The sequence below is a fragment of the Austrofundulus limnaeus genome, unplaced genomic scaffold (assembly GCF_001266775.1).
Source record: "Austrofundulus limnaeus strain Quisiro unplaced genomic scaffold, Austrofundulus_limnaeus-1.0 Scaffold1249, whole genome shotgun sequence".
NCBI classification, from domain to species: Eukaryota; Metazoa; Chordata; class Actinopteri; order Cyprinodontiformes; family Rivulidae; genus Austrofundulus; species Austrofundulus limnaeus.
Window position 1 is genome coordinate 34,867 of NW_013953651.1, and position 18,582 is coordinate 53,448.

At 41.0% G+C, this 18,582-nt stretch overlaps 1 protein-coding gene across 1 annotated transcript in view; it reads left to right on the top strand.

The window, feature by feature from the left end:
* The window catches only part of brap (BRCA1 associated protein), a 33,649-nt gene that overhangs the window by 11,086 nt on the left and 3,981 nt on the right, over nucleotides 1-18,582 (top strand). The window contains exons 6-12 of the mRNA XM_014031423.1: nucleotides 699-847; nucleotides 4,301-4,376; nucleotides 4,449-4,587; nucleotides 7,414-7,523; nucleotides 7,925-8,014; nucleotides 8,087-8,190; nucleotides 10,509-10,648. Of these exons, the coding sequence (XP_013886877.1) occupies nucleotides 699-847; nucleotides 4,301-4,376; nucleotides 4,449-4,587; nucleotides 7,414-7,523; nucleotides 7,925-8,014; nucleotides 8,087-8,190; nucleotides 10,509-10,648 (808 nt within the window). The remainder of the gene's footprint in view (nucleotides 1-698; nucleotides 848-4,300; nucleotides 4,377-4,448; nucleotides 4,588-7,413; nucleotides 7,524-7,924; nucleotides 8,015-8,086; nucleotides 8,191-10,508; nucleotides 10,649-18,582) is intronic.

Sequence of the window (18,582 nt, forward strand, 5' to 3'; positions counted from 1 at the left end):
CTAGATGTCGCTGAAAACAACAAATCCTACACACTGTGCTTTACAAATAAAGTTGGTATGGTATGGCATTGATAAAATAAATTACTTGAGTTATTAATTAGTTTTTTATGTTTTTATTTAGAAAACAAAATTGATGCTTAGACATGATTTTTTGAATGTAAAACAGGACATGAAAAATGCTCCAAACATATTTGAGTCAGGTAAATTTTGTGCAGAATAATAAGGTTAAATCAAGAATTCAAGGATTTTCATTCCAAATGAGTACACGAGGACATCATCAGTCTTCCAGGACATGAAGAATGAAAGATAGATACTAAGGTCACAGTTGTCAGCAAAACATAAATAAATAAAATAAAATAAGCCATAAGAAGACAAAAATAAAAAAACTGCACATAATGTGTTACACATGGAGTTTTTTTTATATTATTTATTTAACCTTTATTTATCCAGGTAAACAGTTTGAGAACCACTTCTCATTACAAACAAGTGCATTGCAATATACAAACCTACATATTCTGCCACAGTAAAGTGATTGTAAATTTAATCGCGATTAAAATTTTTAATCTATGCCCGTGCAACACTAAAATTAATCAGAGTTAAATTTCACAGCCCTAATAGTAATATAATTATTAGTTCCAAAATTTATATGTTGTTTCTCTTTAATTTCCTCCATCTTTCTCCTTCCTCCTTGTCGTCAGGGAGCCAGCCTGCCGGTGATGGAGCTGACGGAGCTTCCAAAGTGCACCGTGTGCCTAGAAAGAATGGATGAATCTGTCAATGGCATTCTCACCACTCTGTGCAACCACAGCTTTCACAGTCAGTGTCTCCAGCGGTGGGAAGATGCCTCGTGAGTTCTGCCCATATCCTACATGAATTCTGTAAATCAGGCCTATCATTATTATTCAGCTCAGTTTTCTAAGCAGATTCTACAAGAGCTGGCCTTTTTAAGCGAGAAATACACTAATAAAAATGACAATGTTTGCAAACCCTCACAGCTTCCAAGCCTTTAAAGGATTAGTATCAAGGGGAAATTTTTAATAATCTTTTAAATGGGTTTCAACTTTAGGTATTTATTTATAGCATTCATTTTTAATTAGCATTAGAAAGATATTTTTGAAGACTGAGAAATGATAAAACATTTTGTTTTGAAAGTGATTTTTTTTTAATAAAGTAAACAATTATTAGATGCTGACAGAGATGTTTGTGTTTGACAAATATTGCACACATATACAGGGGTTAGACAATGAAACTGAAACACCTGTCATGTTAGTGTGGGAGGTTTCACGGCTAAATTGGACCAGACTGGTGGCCAATTTTCATTAATTGCACATTGCACCAGTAAGAGCAGAGTGTGAAGGTTCAATTAGCAGGGTAAGAGCCCAGTTTGGCTCAAAATATTGCACAACATTATGGGTCCCATACCAGAGTTCAAAAGAGGACAAATTGTTGGTGCACATCTTGCTGGTGCATCTGTGACCAAGATAGCAAGTCTTTGTGATGTATCAAGAGCCACAGTATCCAGGATAATGTCAGCGTACCACCAAGAAGGACCAACCACATCCAACAGGATGAACTGTGGACGCAAGAGGAAGCTGTCTGAAAGGGATGTTATGGTCTAAAACCAGGTGTTTCAGTTTCATTGTCCAACCCCTGTAGTCACCACATGTAAAATATATTATTAAAATGCAGAATGACATTTTATCTTTACCAACGTACAATTCAATGGAAACCCAGTGGTACATCAAAAAGAAAAAAAAATTGTATAGGTCTTCTGGACGGGTTCTTCTCTAATGAAACGTTTCGTCTCTTCTCCAAGAGACTTCTTCAGTCTGAGAGTTTCAGGCAAAATTCAGGCTTTTGTGATGTGACTGATACTCACATCACATGGCTATCGTTGACGCCTAATTAACACTTATTGTTACCATGGGGTGGAGTGAACATCACATACAGAACACTATGGACTTTGGACTTTGTGGACAAGGTGAGGGATGTCATCATGGAGGCGGATGAAACTATGGTCTCTTTTGATGTTACATCGCTCTTTACGTGCGTTCCTGTTGATAAGGCAGTGGATGTGGTCTGTGCAAGATTGAAATCAGACACCACTCTCAGCAGCAGAACCACACTTTCCACAGAACAAGTGTGCCAACTCCTCAAACTGTGCCTGGARTCAACCTACTTCACGTACGGGGGGCAATATTATAGGCAGAAACATGGGTGTGCCATGGGATCCCCAGTTTCTACTATTGTTGCAAACCTGTACATGGAGGAAGTGGAAAAGAGAGCCTTGATGTCCTTTTCAGGGGTGCCACCGAGCCATTGGTTCAGATATGTTGACGACACCTGGGTTAAAATTAAAGCCCAGGAAGTCCAACATTTCACTGATCACATCAACTCTGTGGATGAATATATTAAGTTCACACGAGAGGATGTAAAAAATGGCAGGTTGGCGTTCCTGGATTGCGATGTCTCGGTTTCAGATGGAGGACAGTTGGAAACTGGCGTATATCGTAAGCCCACCCACACAGACCAATATTTGCGTGGTGGCAACGCCCTCTTACTCCCCCTTACTCACTTCTTAAGGAGTGTGAGTGGGGTGTGGCGTTCTTTTTGTCTGTCTTTGAATGAGTGGGTGTGAGAATGAGGGTGGGACTGTGTGATTGTGTTTGTGTGTGATTGAGTATTTGTCAGGTTGGGACTCGGGCTGCCCCCTCATCTGGTTCACCTGATGGGCTCTGCCCCCGGCCGCACTGCCGTCTGGTGGGGTGTGCCTCGGCCCGCCGGTGTGCTGGTGGCTCTCAATGTCTGGGGCTGGGTGCTTGGGCTCGGCCTGGTGGGGCTTGGGTCCTCTGGCCCTGTCGGGCCTTGGCCTGGGTGGGTTGGGGGTGGGGGTGCACTCTATGGATCCGGGTCTCTGTGTCCATGCCTGGTCCTGCTCCGGTGTGGCGGGGGCCGGTGGGGCCTGTGGTCGTAGCTGTTGGCCCAGTGGGTTCTGCGTGTGGTTGCTGGTGGGGCTATCCTGGTTCTCTCCTGTGTTCCTCTCTGGGGGGTGGGTGGGTGCTTCTCGCTGCACAGGTGGCCTTGGGGGCTCGGTGCTTGGGGTCTCTCTTGGGGTCTGTGTCTCTGGTCCCCCTTATGTTCGCCTTAGGTCTTGGGGGCCGGGTCTGGGGTCCTCCACAGTCACTATTTAATTTTCCACTGGAGAAATCTTGTATGCATGTTCACAACCGCACAAAAAAAGACATTTGGATCCTGGGGTTTTTGACAATCACTGGATATATGTATGTGTGTGTGTGAATGTTTGTATGCGTATGTGCTTGATTATGTGTGATGGTCAAATGTCGGATGTGGTGTCCTGTATGTTATTGGTGTTCATTTCACATGTTGTATAATTTCTATCGGTTTCTCTCTTTACTGTTCTTATATTTCTCTTCTACTTTTTCTTTTTCTTTCTTACTATAGTATTTTTTTTAAAAGCCACTGATGATGCAGAAATTAAGAAACTAACATTCAGTTTTGTTTTCTACTGAAGTGGCACAGAAAAAAAAGAGTAGTGTTATCGATAAAACGTAACGATACCCATCCCTACTCAGGAGACCAACTGAATATAAAGAGCAAGGGCTGATGATAATATGGAAAGCAGATTGGGGAGTGACAGCAGGTGAGAATGACTGATAGACAGAATACAGCCTGAGGGAGGAAAAGAGAAATTGAACTAGAAAACACCCAGGAAACAAACAGGAAAACTAAAACACAAAGAACAAATAAAAGAAGATAATCAAAAGACACAGACCATGATACAAAGGGCAACATGTGGCTGCCTGGAAGTCTTTCCCTCCTTTATACGTTGTTTTAAACCTTCATAGATGGTGGCTGGGGCCTCAACCCCTACCCACTGCAGGCTAGAAGTGACCGCTAGAAGGATATAAGGTGACCACTGTTGTAAAGGTTTATAAATTTCCTGAATTTCAAAACTCATTTGTGAATAGAGCTAGTTTTATACCTCATTTATAAGGATCAGCTTTTTCTTGACCTGTTGATTGAAAATGTGTTCTTTTGACCAGCTGGACATTGTAAATGACTGGATTTGATGATGATTTCTGCAGTTATTCAACTGTACTTTAAATGTGCATAAAATAACTTTCACTGTGGTAATGTAAATATGGTTTCACCTGATTCTTTGTATCCTGCATGTTACTCTGTATAGTTTTTGTTCTGGTTTTCATATGTATGATTGTATTTCACACAAGATCAGCACTCACATGTGAGTTCAGTTGAATGTGCTTTGTGTACTTTTTAGGTGTCCTGTGTGCAGGTACTGTCAAACACCAGAACCAGTTGAAGAAAACAAATGCTTTGAGTGTGGAGTGCAGGAGGTATGTCAATACAAGAAGGTCATCATAACTTTGTCTTCTTTCTCTTGAGTTCATCTCTTTTTTTTGTTGCAGAACCTGTGGATTTGTTTGATCTGTGGGCACATAGGTTGTGGTCGTTATGTGAGTCGGCATGCCTACAAGCACTTTGAGGAAACCCAACATACTTATGCTATGCAGCTCACAAATCACCGTGTGTGGGACTATGCAGGAGGTAAACACTTTGAGCTTGTGTGTATGTGTTTGTATTGATTAACACTTGGTGTTTAGTTATGATGGTGACTAATAAAATATGGGCAGTGATGGAATGCATATCCCCTCTGCCTTTCACGCCAGAGTTTTTTGCCTAGTTGTAATAAGAAATTATGACGTTCGTCCGTCCGTTTTCTTCCGCTTATCCAGGGTCAGGTCTCGGGGGCAGCAGCCTAAGCAGAGAGACCCAGATTTCCCTCTCCCCAGCCACTTGGGTCAGCTCGTCCAGGGGAATCCCAAGGTGTTCCCAGGCCAGCTGAGAAACATAGTCCCTCCAGCGTGTCCTGGGTCTTCCTCTGGGCCTCCTCCCAGTGGGACGTGCCCAGAACACCAGGGAGGCTTTAGACAGACTTCATCGCGTGTCTCATCCAATGAGAGCCTTTGTTGTTGAGTGTGCAGCTGCTCACATGAACCCAAGCTTCAGGCAGCCGGGGCAGAAACATGCCTGAAGCTGCTGGATTATTAACTTTAAAACCTTTCCCAACGGTGGGCTGGGAGGAAGTAAAGTTATTTGTAAGTGCTGCAATGCTAAACTATCTCACCACTGGGAGCAGTTTGAAATATCACTTCAGTTTAAAACCAGGGTAAACAAACAGAGGGAGGTTCTGCTGACCAGCAGAAAAAGGAAAAAGTAAGACCGGCTTGATTTGCCTTATTTAAAGTTTTTGAAAATGCATTGCCCCTTTTTTTTAAATATAAAACAGTACCTAATATGCTCTAAACATATTTGAGTCAGTTAAATTTTATGCAGCATAATAAAATTAAATCAGGAATTCAAGATTTTTTTGTAATTTCAAATGAGTATTATGAGGAATGAAAGATAGACGAAGCCCCAGTTGTCAGGAAAAAAATACAGTAAGCAATAAGAAGTTAAAATGAGAAAGAAAAGGAAAAACTGTACATAGTGTGTCACACATATATTGCAACATACAAACATATACGTTCAGCCATTGTAAAGTGATCATTTCTAAAAAAAAAAAGAGATTAATTTCGATTAATCGCAAAAATATCTAGAGGTTAATCATGATTAAAATGTTTAATCTATGCCCAGCACTAATAAAAACATGTAAAAAAGTGAATTTTGCATAATAGGTCCTCTTTAAATTCAATGCAATTAATTAAAATTTTTTTTTAACTAGTGTCAATTTACAACCACAAATGTGTCAGAGCACTAAAGGCTGGTTTATACTTCTCGTCTCACGTCTTTTACCCTCCGCTGAGTGAAAAAAAGTTGCGCAACTTTCGTCTGCACTCCTGCTGCGATCCCCGGTGACAGCTGTCCGATACAGTACCCCCAGTCAGCACTCCGAGACGCGGAGGTTGCGGCTCGGCGCGTGTGATTGGTTCAAAGTTTGTGGGCATTTTTGTTTGGTATCACTCTGCTACCCGGTACTCTCTTCCAGAGGCTGGTTTTTTGTTTGTAAACATGGATAGTTTCGAAGAGAAACTCGCCGAGGCGGTCCGGAGGTACAAAACGTCTGTATGACTTCTCTACTGCGGAGTACAAGTAATGCCAAATGGCAAAAAATTAATGGAGGGAGATTACAGAAACGTTGCAAACAGAGGAGGCTGTCTGCCGCAAACAGTGGTGGACTCTCCATGACCGGTTTGCAAAGACCAAACGGAGAATGCAGGTCCGGAGCGGGGATCCTGGCGGGACCAATCCTGTTCCTCGTTATTTCTTTTTTGCCCCCCTTTTTTCTTTTTGCTTGGCACGTACATTAAATACTGGGGGACAACAAGAAACATGACAACATTCGACACAACAGACTCACAAATCGAGTTAATAAAACACCCTCGCTAGCCTACTTTTTAGAGAAAATGAAGTGATTTATTACAGAAGCTTAAATATAAAATCACACTTGTGTTGCTTGACGAATGTGGTGGGAGGGCAGAGGGAGGCTTTTCCAAGTATAAATACTCAATGCAGTCGGTGACACAAACACAATTACGTCATCGCTGGGCCGCAGCCGCACGTCTTGCATGAAGTATAAACAAACCTTTAACAACAAAATTCAGTCTATTAAGTCACATTCAAATCTAATTACAGTCAATTCAATCCAGTTCAATCACATACATGACATTAAAAAATTGTGTTGTGATCTTCAGTCCAGCATAGATGTAGGGATTTAATTAATGCTGCTTTCAACCAATAGAGAGAACCAGAGGCACAGTTTTAGCCAATAAGAGCAGAGCAGGGTGGGTCGGCCCGGGCAGGCCTACATGTAAAAAAGCAACCTGCGGTTTCGCTTTCAGAAAATGATAATGAGATGATGACATCAGTGAGCGACCACAGGATTGATCAACTATATCTCTCACAAAAACAAAACATTGTGCAAATGTTTATGCATTCACTGTCAAAGGCATTAAACGGGGCATTAAAATTGAATTTAAAACAAACGTGAAATTCATAGATTCACTTTTGATTTCATGAAACTTTTAAAGTGACATTAAAAAGCCTTACATTGGATTTTCAGATTTTTGCCGAAACCCTGCAAGATGAGTTTGCCATCAGCCTTTTCTGGCTGGGAGGACAAGAAAGAGACAAACAGAAAAATTGGTCTACTTGTAGTTTATCGTAATTTTGGTTGTCTCCAAATGTTAACCAGTTGTATACATTCATTAAAAATACATTTTTGAGAGTTTTAATAATATCGGTCATGAAATATTTTTATTAAAAAGAACAAGCAGTTAAAGAAAATTTGATGGATGGATTATGTTATGCCAGAACGTTTAGCTGTTTCATATCCTTTTGTTTAGTCAGTGCTGTGTAATCCCTGTACTACAGATAACTATGTGCATCGGCTAGTAGCCAGTAAGACTGATGGGAAGATGGTGCAGTTTGAATGTGAAGGGGACACCTGCCAAGAGGAAAAAATAGATGCACTTCAACTAGAGGTAAGCTTTTTACTTCCTTATTTCCTATCTGTGCTAGGGATGGACAATGATTTTCAAATATTTAAAGTCTAGTTTAAATGTTTGAATTTGAAGAATTAATGTGACTGTAAAATTTAGCGGTGCAGCAAGGAAAAATGTCCCCCGGGAAACAACAGTTCACTGGCGGCCGCGACGAAACGTTCCGCTATTTAAACCAGAATGTCCAGTATTCAAAAAATTCATATCATAACAAAAATAAAAACCGTTATTCAGTACAAAACGGTATACCGCCCAGCACTAATACTAAGATATAATAATATAAAATCAGCATCAGCTGCAAGTGTAGAGTGAGTAAAGTCCAGAAGAATTTAAGGGTTTTTGCCTAAAATGCACATCCTATTCTGAGCTGTCTCTGCCTGTAGTACTCATATCTCCTGACAAGTCAGCTGGAGTCTCAGAGGATCTACTGGGAGAATAAGATCGTCCATCTGGAGAAAGAGACCGCTGAGGAGGTACTGAAGGACACCTTTTTGGGGTTTTGTCTCTTTGGTTTAAATTGTTCAACACTGTTTTTATGTTCTCAGATCAACAACATGAAGACAAAGTTTAAAGAGACTTTAGAGCGCTGCGACAACCTGGAGCAGAGATTAGGAGAAATAACCAAAGAGAAGCAGAGCATGGAGAAAAAGTACGTTGGACTTTCACATTGTGCTTTATAAGAACGATGGGTTCATCTGTGGCTGCTGGGGTTTTGCAGGTTCCCCAGGCACAAATACACCAACTCTCTTGAGAACTGGGAGGTCCCGGACTCTCTTGGCAGAGAATCCATGGYCCTCCCAACTAGGGATCTGGGAGACAGCACATACGAGCCATTCCATGGCTGGTTCTTCCGCACAGGTCACACGAAAGTTGCCCTGTACAAGACCTGACTCAATGAACCGTGGCACCGGATTGATCATTCGGCACCCGGTCAGTGAGCCCCACCAGGCTGGCCCGCACATGTTCACTTTCTTATTTTCAGAGTTCTGTGTGGGTCCCCACCAGCAATCAGTGCCATTGAAGGCCTGTTGCGGTGTTTCTTTGGGACTTTGGAACTGCCTGGAGTCGAGGCTATAGCCCTCTTCCTCTTGTGAGAAGAAGGCCCGGCTCCATCTCCAGCATTGTTTTTGGATGTGCTGGTTTTAGGGTGGTCAGCTCCCGACCCTTTAGAAGGCTCATTCGCAGACTCCCCATTCCCAGTTGCCAAACAAGAAGAAGGTTTTTTTCTTTTTCCTTTGGGGTCTTGAAGGGAGAGACCCTCTATATCTGCCGAGAGTACATTTCCCCCATTGACCTTTCCTCCATCAGAGGACCCCAACAGCATGTCTGTGTCCTCATCACTTGAAGACCCCAGCACTTGTGTGACCCCGACCACTCCCCAATGAGGTGCAGTTAAGGGCCTACCCTCGTGCTGCAGTTACAGAACCCAGAAATTGAACTTTAAAAGTAACCCACCACAAAATCATGAAAAACCCAAGAGACGCAGATCCCTTATGTGCTCTTTGGCAATTTTATTTTTAAGTGAACAAAAATAAGAGTGTAGAACTTAAAAAAGGTTACAGAAAAATTGATATTTAAAAAAATAAATCACAAGTGAAATATAAATCGTTGCTAAGTAAATTTAATCAAAGCAAACGATCTCCTCAACGCTCTAATCTGAAGCAAAAAATAAAAAAATACATAAAGTAATGTAACTAAGTTAAATGCACTGATGTAAACCAAGGCTATTCAACTAAATTGCTCCGGGGGCCACAGTTACTGCAGGCCAACAGCTGAGGGGCCGAACAACGAGCAATTAAAGTCATCATGTAAATAAACCAAGTATTACAAAGATCTGTTACCTTTGAAAAAGTTTATCTTGCTGTATTTAATCACGATTACAACATATAGAACCTTATAAAAGTAGTGATCATAAAACTATCAAAAACAAGAACACATTAGGCCTAATATTTGACACAAATATTATTTTGACATCTCTGACTTGCCAAATTTTTAAACCAATTTTGTTTTCACTTTCATAGTTTTATCTTCAACTGCTTGTAGTTTTAATTGTCTTGTATGTTCATAGAAATGGATTTTACCAGTTTTTAGCCAAGATTCTGATGTTTCTGTAGATAACAAACGTGTCTATGTTTAACTAAAACTTTAACTTTTAATCGTCATTCATGATTATGAAAAAGATATGTTATAAACATGTCTTCGACATAAAAAATGAAAAAAACACAATCGTTTTACAAGCAAACTAAGACATGGTGATGCTTATTTTCTTCATGAGCCTCCTCTCACTTCCTGGTCAGCTGACTGGTTCATCACTGCCATCCTTATTTGGCTGAGACTTCCTGTTCCAATGATGTGCAGCCTTCTTCTCTCAGGCCTGCTCCAAGCAGCTGTAGAAGGGATAACAGGCCTCACGAACTCAGGTTGATCCCTAAAAGGAAACATCAGGGTCTGGTTGGGTCCAGTTTCGTGGCCTCATAAGCATTCTCATCAGATGAATTTACTGATCAGTTTTTGGTTCATAGAAATGATCAGCTGAAAGCTTGCTGTTTTTCATCTCATTGTCTGATGTTTGTGTCACATGATTGTGATCTATACAGAAGTAGGGGTGTGCTTCATCAAGTTTCCACTTCTAGGCCCTTGGGCCTCTTAACAATTACCATGATAATTTTTATCACAATCAAAGCATAATTCCTTCCCTGTAACATTGCTAAAGAAGCACTGCTAAAAAAGTAGCTTTTTATGTACAAACATTGCTATAAAAACTACCTACAAACAATTAACATCGCTCTTCTATCAAGTGACTGCTCAACTGTAGTAGTACGACTGGTATTGGAACACTTTTTATGAGCACAGGCATCATGCTGATGGTATGGGTGCATTTCTAATTCAGTAAAAACCTTAGTTTATAGAATTGAGTTCTGTGATTATAGAAGACATCTGACAGCAGCACTGTCTTTGTGTGTTCAGGTGCACACAGCTGAACAGTCGAGTATTGAAGCTGAGCCAGGAGCTGAAGGAGGAGCAGGAGATGAATCGCTGTCTAAGAGCCAATCAGGTGCAACTGCAAGCTTGTGTGGCAGAAGAGGAATGCAAGGCAAAAGAGAGTGGTAAGTCACAGCAACAATTTACATCCCACAGCAAATATCCACAGTACCTATTCACATCACACAAGAACAATTTACATTGCACATGTCAGGGTTTCCCCCAGAAAAATGGCTTAGCCCGGTGGTAGGGTCGGTTTGGTAGCCCGCCAACGGCCCACTGTGTTTTTGTCAAAAAAAAAAAGTTGTGTTCTTGTTGTTAACAATACTTAAACATGAACAGGGGTCACCATGTTTTTGAGACTGAGAGCTACTTCAGGGGTACAGACTAACACGAAGGGCTACTTGTTTGATACAAACATACATTTACACGACTCGCCTTTAATTATTGTATTATTAATAAATTTATGTGTTTATGAATATTTGACTGTCTTATTACATCTCAATATTAAAGACTCCTCACAATCAGTAATAATACTATATGACTGATATGATAAATATTATTAATAATAATAAGATTTTTGAAGTCTGAGTTTAGAGTGCTCAGTTTGAAAACCTTTTGAAGCTCTTCTGTGTGACTCTAGGTGTGACAGTGAGTGTGGATAGTTTGTCTCTTTGTCTGTGTCCTTTTGATAAACTGAAGACGTGTCCAGTGTCCCTGATGGACTGAAGACCTGTCTTCAGTTGAAGCCAGAAGTTTATATTCAGGTGTATTCACCCTAGCCCTGTTTAGTCCACTTTCAATGATCTCTAGTTTGTTTACCTAGAAAGTCCGGTTTGTTTTTGGGAAGTGTGAGTGTGTAACTGAAATCTAATGCGGTCCGCTTGAAAACCTAGGTCTTGGTTCGGTTGGAGTGAACTCTGGTGCAGTTTGATTGCATGTGTGAACTCCAAGCGTACCAGAGACTGCTCCAAAAGAAGGAATCGGACCAAAAAGCAGGGCATTTTGAATAATGGTGCGTTCACACCAAACGCGATTTCAGCGTCAGGAGCAGCAGGTTTACATGCAAAGTCTATGGTGGAGGCGCTTCAAGCAACGTCGGGAAGTTCTGCGGCGCCTCAAGCGCGATTAGAGCAGCGCGATTTGGACGATTCGGACGATCTGAGCGTCGAACGCTCAGATCGTCCGAATCGTCCAAATCGCTGAAGTTAGAAAATCTGAACTTTTGCAGCTCGACGCGCAGCGTCAACCAATCAGAGAGACTCCACTGTGTGACGTAGCGACATATTTCCCGACGGGACAGTTTACTGAATGAGGTCCACTAACCTGAAACAGACGGAGCGGAGCTCTTTAGCTAAAATGAGTGCTGCAGTCGTGTCCTGATCCGCAGCAATGCGTGACAGCGACTCATCAGACTGAAAAAAGTAGTCCTGAAAGCAGCTGTGAGCCTCTTCTCTGAATTATCTGGTGAATTAATTATGAATTAATTATCTGATGAACGTGACACGTTCTGGCTGTCTGTAAATTAAAGCAAAGCCACTTCCTCGTCCGACATTAAACGGAGCCCGACAGAGGAGGGAGGGGCGGGGCGGCTGTCGCCGTGCGGCGCTTCAACAACTGTCCTGCGTCTGACCTCAAAGTGCACAAGCTTCAGACTTCAGCGTTGGCTGCGATTTTGAAGCTGAAATCGCGTTCGGTGTGAACGCACCATAATAACAATAATAAAGTTACTCATATCTTGTAAATACATTGCTTGACATCTATAAGGTGGACGACACTGCTGTGAAGTTGGATGCCATCTTGTGAACGCTGCCTCATACAAAGCCGTCTCAGCCACCTTGTGTTGGAAAACAATATACTCCACGGTTCTGCCACATCTTTCGCTCACGCTGAGTCCATTGTTGAAGACTATTTATGAGACACATTTGCCAGAAACAAAAAATAAATTCTACAACCACTAAAATCTGTGTAGGAAAATATCGATACACTGATATATATCTATTTTCTAAAGCCTTGTATCAATTTTTAATTAATTGTCAACTGTCCTGCCAACAGTTCATTTTTATGTTGTAGTTCAGCCTCTGACTGCTAGTTGGCAGCAGTGAGCCAGACATTTGGCTCCTCTACTCCTAAGGAGCCAGAGGCTGTGTCCAAAACGGCAGGACGGGTCCTCCGAAGGTCGAATTCATCGGCCGCATACGTCACAGCGCCGCGACGAAGGACGTCCAAAACGGAAGACTCCTCCGATGCGTCTGACAAATACGTCCTTCCTTTGGCCCGAATCGAAGGACTGGTCTGATGGATCCTTCCCGGCCCAGCATATCCCATAATGCATTGCGGCCCGACTGGAGATTTTTTATGCTAGTAATGGCGGACGAAGCGAGAGAAAAGAATACATTTTAAATAAAAGTATGGTGATTTAAAAATTAAAGAAAATTAGCGGTTGTAATTCTAATACTTTTATCATTTGTATGGACATGTTTTTAAATATTGTTTTTTCGTCATAAAAAATGCGAAATAAACATGAACCTACAGCGGGTCAATTAGTTCTTCAAATGTTACCTTTAAGTTAATTTTATAGTTTTGTGATATTAATAATGCTAATATATTGATAATTTTCTAGTTTTGATTTAAGTTTGCTTGTTTAGCGTCGTCACAGTTGCTAGGTGACAAGACGTACGCCGGGGTAAGGAGGGGAGGCTAGACCGTCCAAATCCACAGCCTCTTTTTTTCCGGTCTTCCCGGTCTACCAAGGACCCGGCCCACCGCGACCGGGGAGTCTGGGTCCTCCGGAGGACCCGGCCTGTCGTTTTGGACACAGCGAGAGAGTAACGGTAGCATTAGCATGGTGAGTAAACATTAGCTTCATGCCCCGATAGCTGAATCTGAGCAGAAAAGATCGACACCCTCTGCCTTCTAAGCTGAGGTAAGGTTACCAACAGTCCCTTATTAGTCATAATGTCTGTATTTTAAGCCAAATTGAAGTGTCTCGTCCGTGGCGCTCTTTTTCCGACTGTAGTCAGCCGTCACGTTACAGAAGACTAGACGAGCATGCGTCTAGCGCCTCGAGCTTAGTGGGTGTTGTGCAAAGTTCAGTTCCCCTGTGAAAATCTGTTTCTCCTGTGTCTGGAGGCACACTGCAGCCAGAGAGGCGGATCCGACCATTTTCACAGCACTTCTGATCAATTTCTCAGTAAAAGGATTCACATAATCTTATCAAGGTAACTTTCAGTTTAATCATCAGCTGCTGTAAAAAAAACCTCTAAAATGAATAAATAAATAAAAACCTGGCTTTTTTTAAAATCACAGAATGAGTCCTTGTTAGTCCTTTTCCAACTTTTCTCATGTTCTCTTTAACCTCACTATTTATCAGTCAGCCACCAAACACCTTCTTCCAACACATTGTGTATATTTATTATTTTTTTATTGCTGATTCAAGAACCACATATTTCAGTTGTTTAAAATAATCTGTTCCTCCTCTGTAACATGAGAACAGAATAATTTACCTCCAAGTCTTTAACTGTGTTAATTACTTTCATCATAAACTCTCATCTGAAGATTTGGGAAAATTTGCTCTTTATTGGCCAAAGTTCCCTGGATGGAACCAAATATTATTTAGGCTTGTAAGCTACAGTTTGCACTGTTTCAGTTAAAGAAAACTAATTTTCTCACCGCATCTTTGATTAATTTTGTCCAGTCAGAACCAGGTATTGTTTGGTGCTTTTAATCAGTTTTCAGTTCAGTTAATTCAATCCAAGCCTATGGAACAGTCACAAAATGTTACCAAAACCACTCTGTCCCTCTAAAATCCTTCAGAAAATAGAATTGTATTGAATCGTATCGTTGGCTGAATATCGTGATATATATTGTATCGTGAGCAGAATATCAAATATCGTGTTGTGAGATTAGTGTATCGCTACAGCCCTAGTAGATATTGTAGAGGGCTGAATGAATGTGTGTGTAGATGGGCGATGGAGGATACAGATTGTATTGTAAAGTGCTTTGAGTATCCTGGTTGAATAGAAAGGCGCTATATAAGTACAATCCATTTACCATATATAAAACCATGCATGCACACAGCTTCAAGCAATTTTCCTTAATAGATCACAGCTGTGCCTCAGAGTTTGTGCACATGGTCCTGCTTCAGGTTCTGCCCTCTACACGCCCACATTTAACCAGTCAATGCAAAGTACCTTATGAATGTTGAGCTGTATTTAAATGAGTCAGCTGATCAATGTCAACAAAAGCGATTGGCCGGCTCAGGCACCCACTCCATCATGCGTTTGGAGGAGGGCGGGTGCTGACGACTACTTTATTTACCGTATTTTTACTAGGCAAATCTCATTTAGATTTCAAATATCTTTTTAAAGGGATGGATAAGCCTGAAGGCAACATACTGTATTTCACGTTTTTGAGGTGTATAACCCAGCCATTGCTCCAACCATTTTGCCACTAGAAATAATATTACCACTCTTCTCTCCGTCCTCTTTTACTCCTGCTTTGCCACACCCCCACTGTGCGTTAGTAATACAGATTTTAAAAAGTGAACCTCATGCCTTTTCTCCATGTTGACATTTGAGGGGTCTGTGGGTCAGGAGGGAGATGGATGGAGATGCTTATGATAAAGTTGATTTAAAATCTAAGTTTGATTTGGAGTTAAATTAAATATCTGAGAGTGATCATGATGCAGTGTGGCTGTAATTCCTTACTTCACCATCTGCGTCACCAGCTTCCTGTCTCCAAAATGAACATACGCATGAGTCAGAGCTAGTGTGAGGGACTGCACATTTTCATGCCAAGTTTAGGTTTTATAAGTCAGAACCTTTGCATTGAAAGTGAGTGGATTCCTGCATATGCACAGATTGATACATCTCTATTTTTTTGTGCGTACACAATTTTCTGAATTTGACCATGTGCCACGTTTCAGTAAGAAATCCACACAAGTCTTTGTACATGACACCCCAGGTCTTTAGATGAGTGTAGACTGTAGAGTCCTGGTCTGTAGATGAGTGTAAACTGAAACTGTAATTTTATTTTTTAACTCGGCAGAGGCATATGCCCTCCCTGCACTTCACTGTAATGATGGGCAGCATCAGCAGGGCTGTGGAGCTCCAGCATTTTGGAGGCAGATGAGAGGTTTTCACAAAGCAGAATGTAGAAGAATATTTTTGTTCTTTGTTTTTGTAAATTCTGTTTTTGTCATTGTTCAAGTTAAAATCAAGACTAGAACTTTTATTCAATGTAGAGCCCTAATTTCCCGTATATTGCTGTTTTTCTATTTATAAGTTGGTTTACACATTCTCTAATTAGTTTATTAGTTATAAATCATGAAACATGAAATTATTTACTTGTTTGACTTAGTTAAACTGTAACAAACTAAAGTGAATAATGCAAAGAAATAGGATACGACTAGAGAGAAGAGTTAGAACAGGAATGTGCTTGTTGGTTTATTGTTTAACATACAGAATTTGGAAATAAGCACCAGGAAGCATCAGGAAATGGTTGTTTGAAACTGAAGCTAGAAAGTTTATTGTTATCTTTGACCTGCAGCCAAAGTGTACTTCCTCTTTACACAGGAGTATTTGCAAATCAGAAGCAAATTACTGCAAAATGTCAAGCTTGGTGCTGTTTCATTCAGCACAGCAAAGTAGTGTAAAACTCCAACCAGTGAGTCTTTTTCAGTTAAGTCTTCATGGGACAAAAACAATAAATGTTCAGTTATTTTGTCCAAATTTATAATTAAAACCTTTTCACACAAGAGGGCAATATAAAATCAACTGAAGAACTTCTAGCATAGGAATGTTTTCGTCCCAACTTTTCCTGAGGGTAATGTAAATATAAGTGGTCTAAATGGAAATTTTTATATCTACAACTGTTGGCATACCAGTATTTTTTCTTCATTATGATGACGGTTTCAAAAACTGTTTCAGCCCAAACATCTTCTGTGTATGTATGTGTGTTGTGTGTGTACTTTACGCCTGCTGCAGAGTGAGGACCATCATTAGTCTAGTAGGAAGGTGGGGGTCCCATGCACCCCAAAGATATATTTTTCTAACCTAGCTTTTTGTAATCCTTAAGGTGTCTAGTAAATGGATTGCTATGACCCCCAAAGCCAATTATTGTCCCATTTATGTTTTTAACCATCTTTATTGGCTGACCTGGATTTTCCATAGTATAAAATGAAAATTTTAGATCAACATAGATCCTAAATTTTATATCTGACAGACACCATTCACCCTATTTTATTTTTGTCTTTTCATGGGTTGAGAATAAATTCCCATGATTAGATCACGTTTGATGCATAACAACTGGAGTAAACACAAAAAATGCTAAAATTAACCTAATTGAATTGCAGAAACGTCTCCCCTGTACATCCTATTGATATTTTTTCCAAACTTTTGTATATTTATAATCTTCAACATGCATAGTAAACACAAGTTGATGATATCCACTTGAAATTTTTGTCACATTATTCTTGCATTTTGGTTGCCGTCCTGGGTTTCCAGAAATGCAACAGGTTTCATCCCCCACCCTGACCCTGATTAGGAACAAGGAGGACAGAATTGGATGTTGTGTTTGGAATCACCTGCTTTGTTTTAAGGTGGTAAAACAAATTGTTGGTATTTATTCCTTTCTCCACACTTTGCAGATTATTTTTTCTGCACTCCACGTGTTTAATCTGTGCGCACTCTGGCAGGGTGACAATCATCCCGTTTATGCTTTACTTTTTTTCTTTTTTGAAAGACAGTCTGACTGTCACCCTTTCCCACAGCGCTTCTCCATTGTACAAGGAGACAGTAAAGGCTGAGTTTTATAGTCGCACTTTGGAACGCGCGTGAAGTGGGCGTGGAGTGCATGCGCATTCGGCCGTGCGGCGTCGCACTATGACCGCAGGAGAAACAAGGTCCAGACTCGGCGAGCTTTTGTGCGTCCTGGAGCACTAATTCACCTGCACTGACAGTCGCCTTGCTGCGTCATGTGCCGCGGCGCACGCTCCTCCCGCAGCAAGCAGTGTGGTCGGTCGGCATTCGACCGGAGGACACGCCATCACGTAAACATGTAAACAGTTCGGCGTTCATTTTCACACACCTGAACCAGGTCCGGATAAGTTATGTTTTTTTCCCCCCTCCTCATTTGCGCTCTCAGCCAGGCTGCTTCCCGCTTCCTCTGTTTTGACTCCAGCCGGTTAAGTCATCAAAAAGAATTGCGCGGTTGGCCGGTAGACTACAGATCTCTATCATAGGACAAATTTATATCGTTTCTACCGTATATCGTTTATATCGCGTATTCCTTCTATGATGCAGTTTACTTGGCATCTGAAAATACATTTCCTCAAAGGTATTTTGAATCTGAAAAGAGCTTCACTGAGTGAGAAGTTATGTTAAGAGCAGCAGACAGTTTAACTTTTACTTTCACTCGTTTGCTTTGTTACTGCTGAGAGCCTGCAGGAGTCATGGGCGGGGTGTGGGGGGTGGGGAGGTGTGCTCCGTGATGAGGAAGTTCGGCTTAAAGACACGTCCCAGGGCCGTTTCTGGTCCCCACCTGTCGTTTTGCTCCTCAGCATGGCTTCCTAAAAACGCTGCAGGATTTCTCAAACATGCATGAATGAGTCAGAGCAAGGCTTTGGACATGTTTTTTATGAGAGTATAACATTATAACGATATAAAACTCAAAAAAGTTGATTTTACATGATATTGCCCCTTTAATCACACGCGGGTGGGGTGGAGGTGCAAGCGGACTGCAGCTGGGGGGTATTTTTTTCTAAAATCAGAGTTCTCTGAGTCAGCTTCAGGTGTTTGTAATTAATGATAAATAACTTCCAAACTTAACCAGGTGTTTCAGTGCCTTTAAATTACACAATAATTTTAGTGGAGAAACTTGTCAGTTTGGTTAAAAAATGTGTAAAAATAATTTTTTTCCTCTGTTATATATTTTTTTATATACAGCAGGTAAAATAAGTATTGAACAAATTTTCACCAGATGTCGATAACAACCCAAGTGATCCATACATACAAAGAAATCAAACCATAAATGTCCAGAAATGAAGTTATTTGTAATA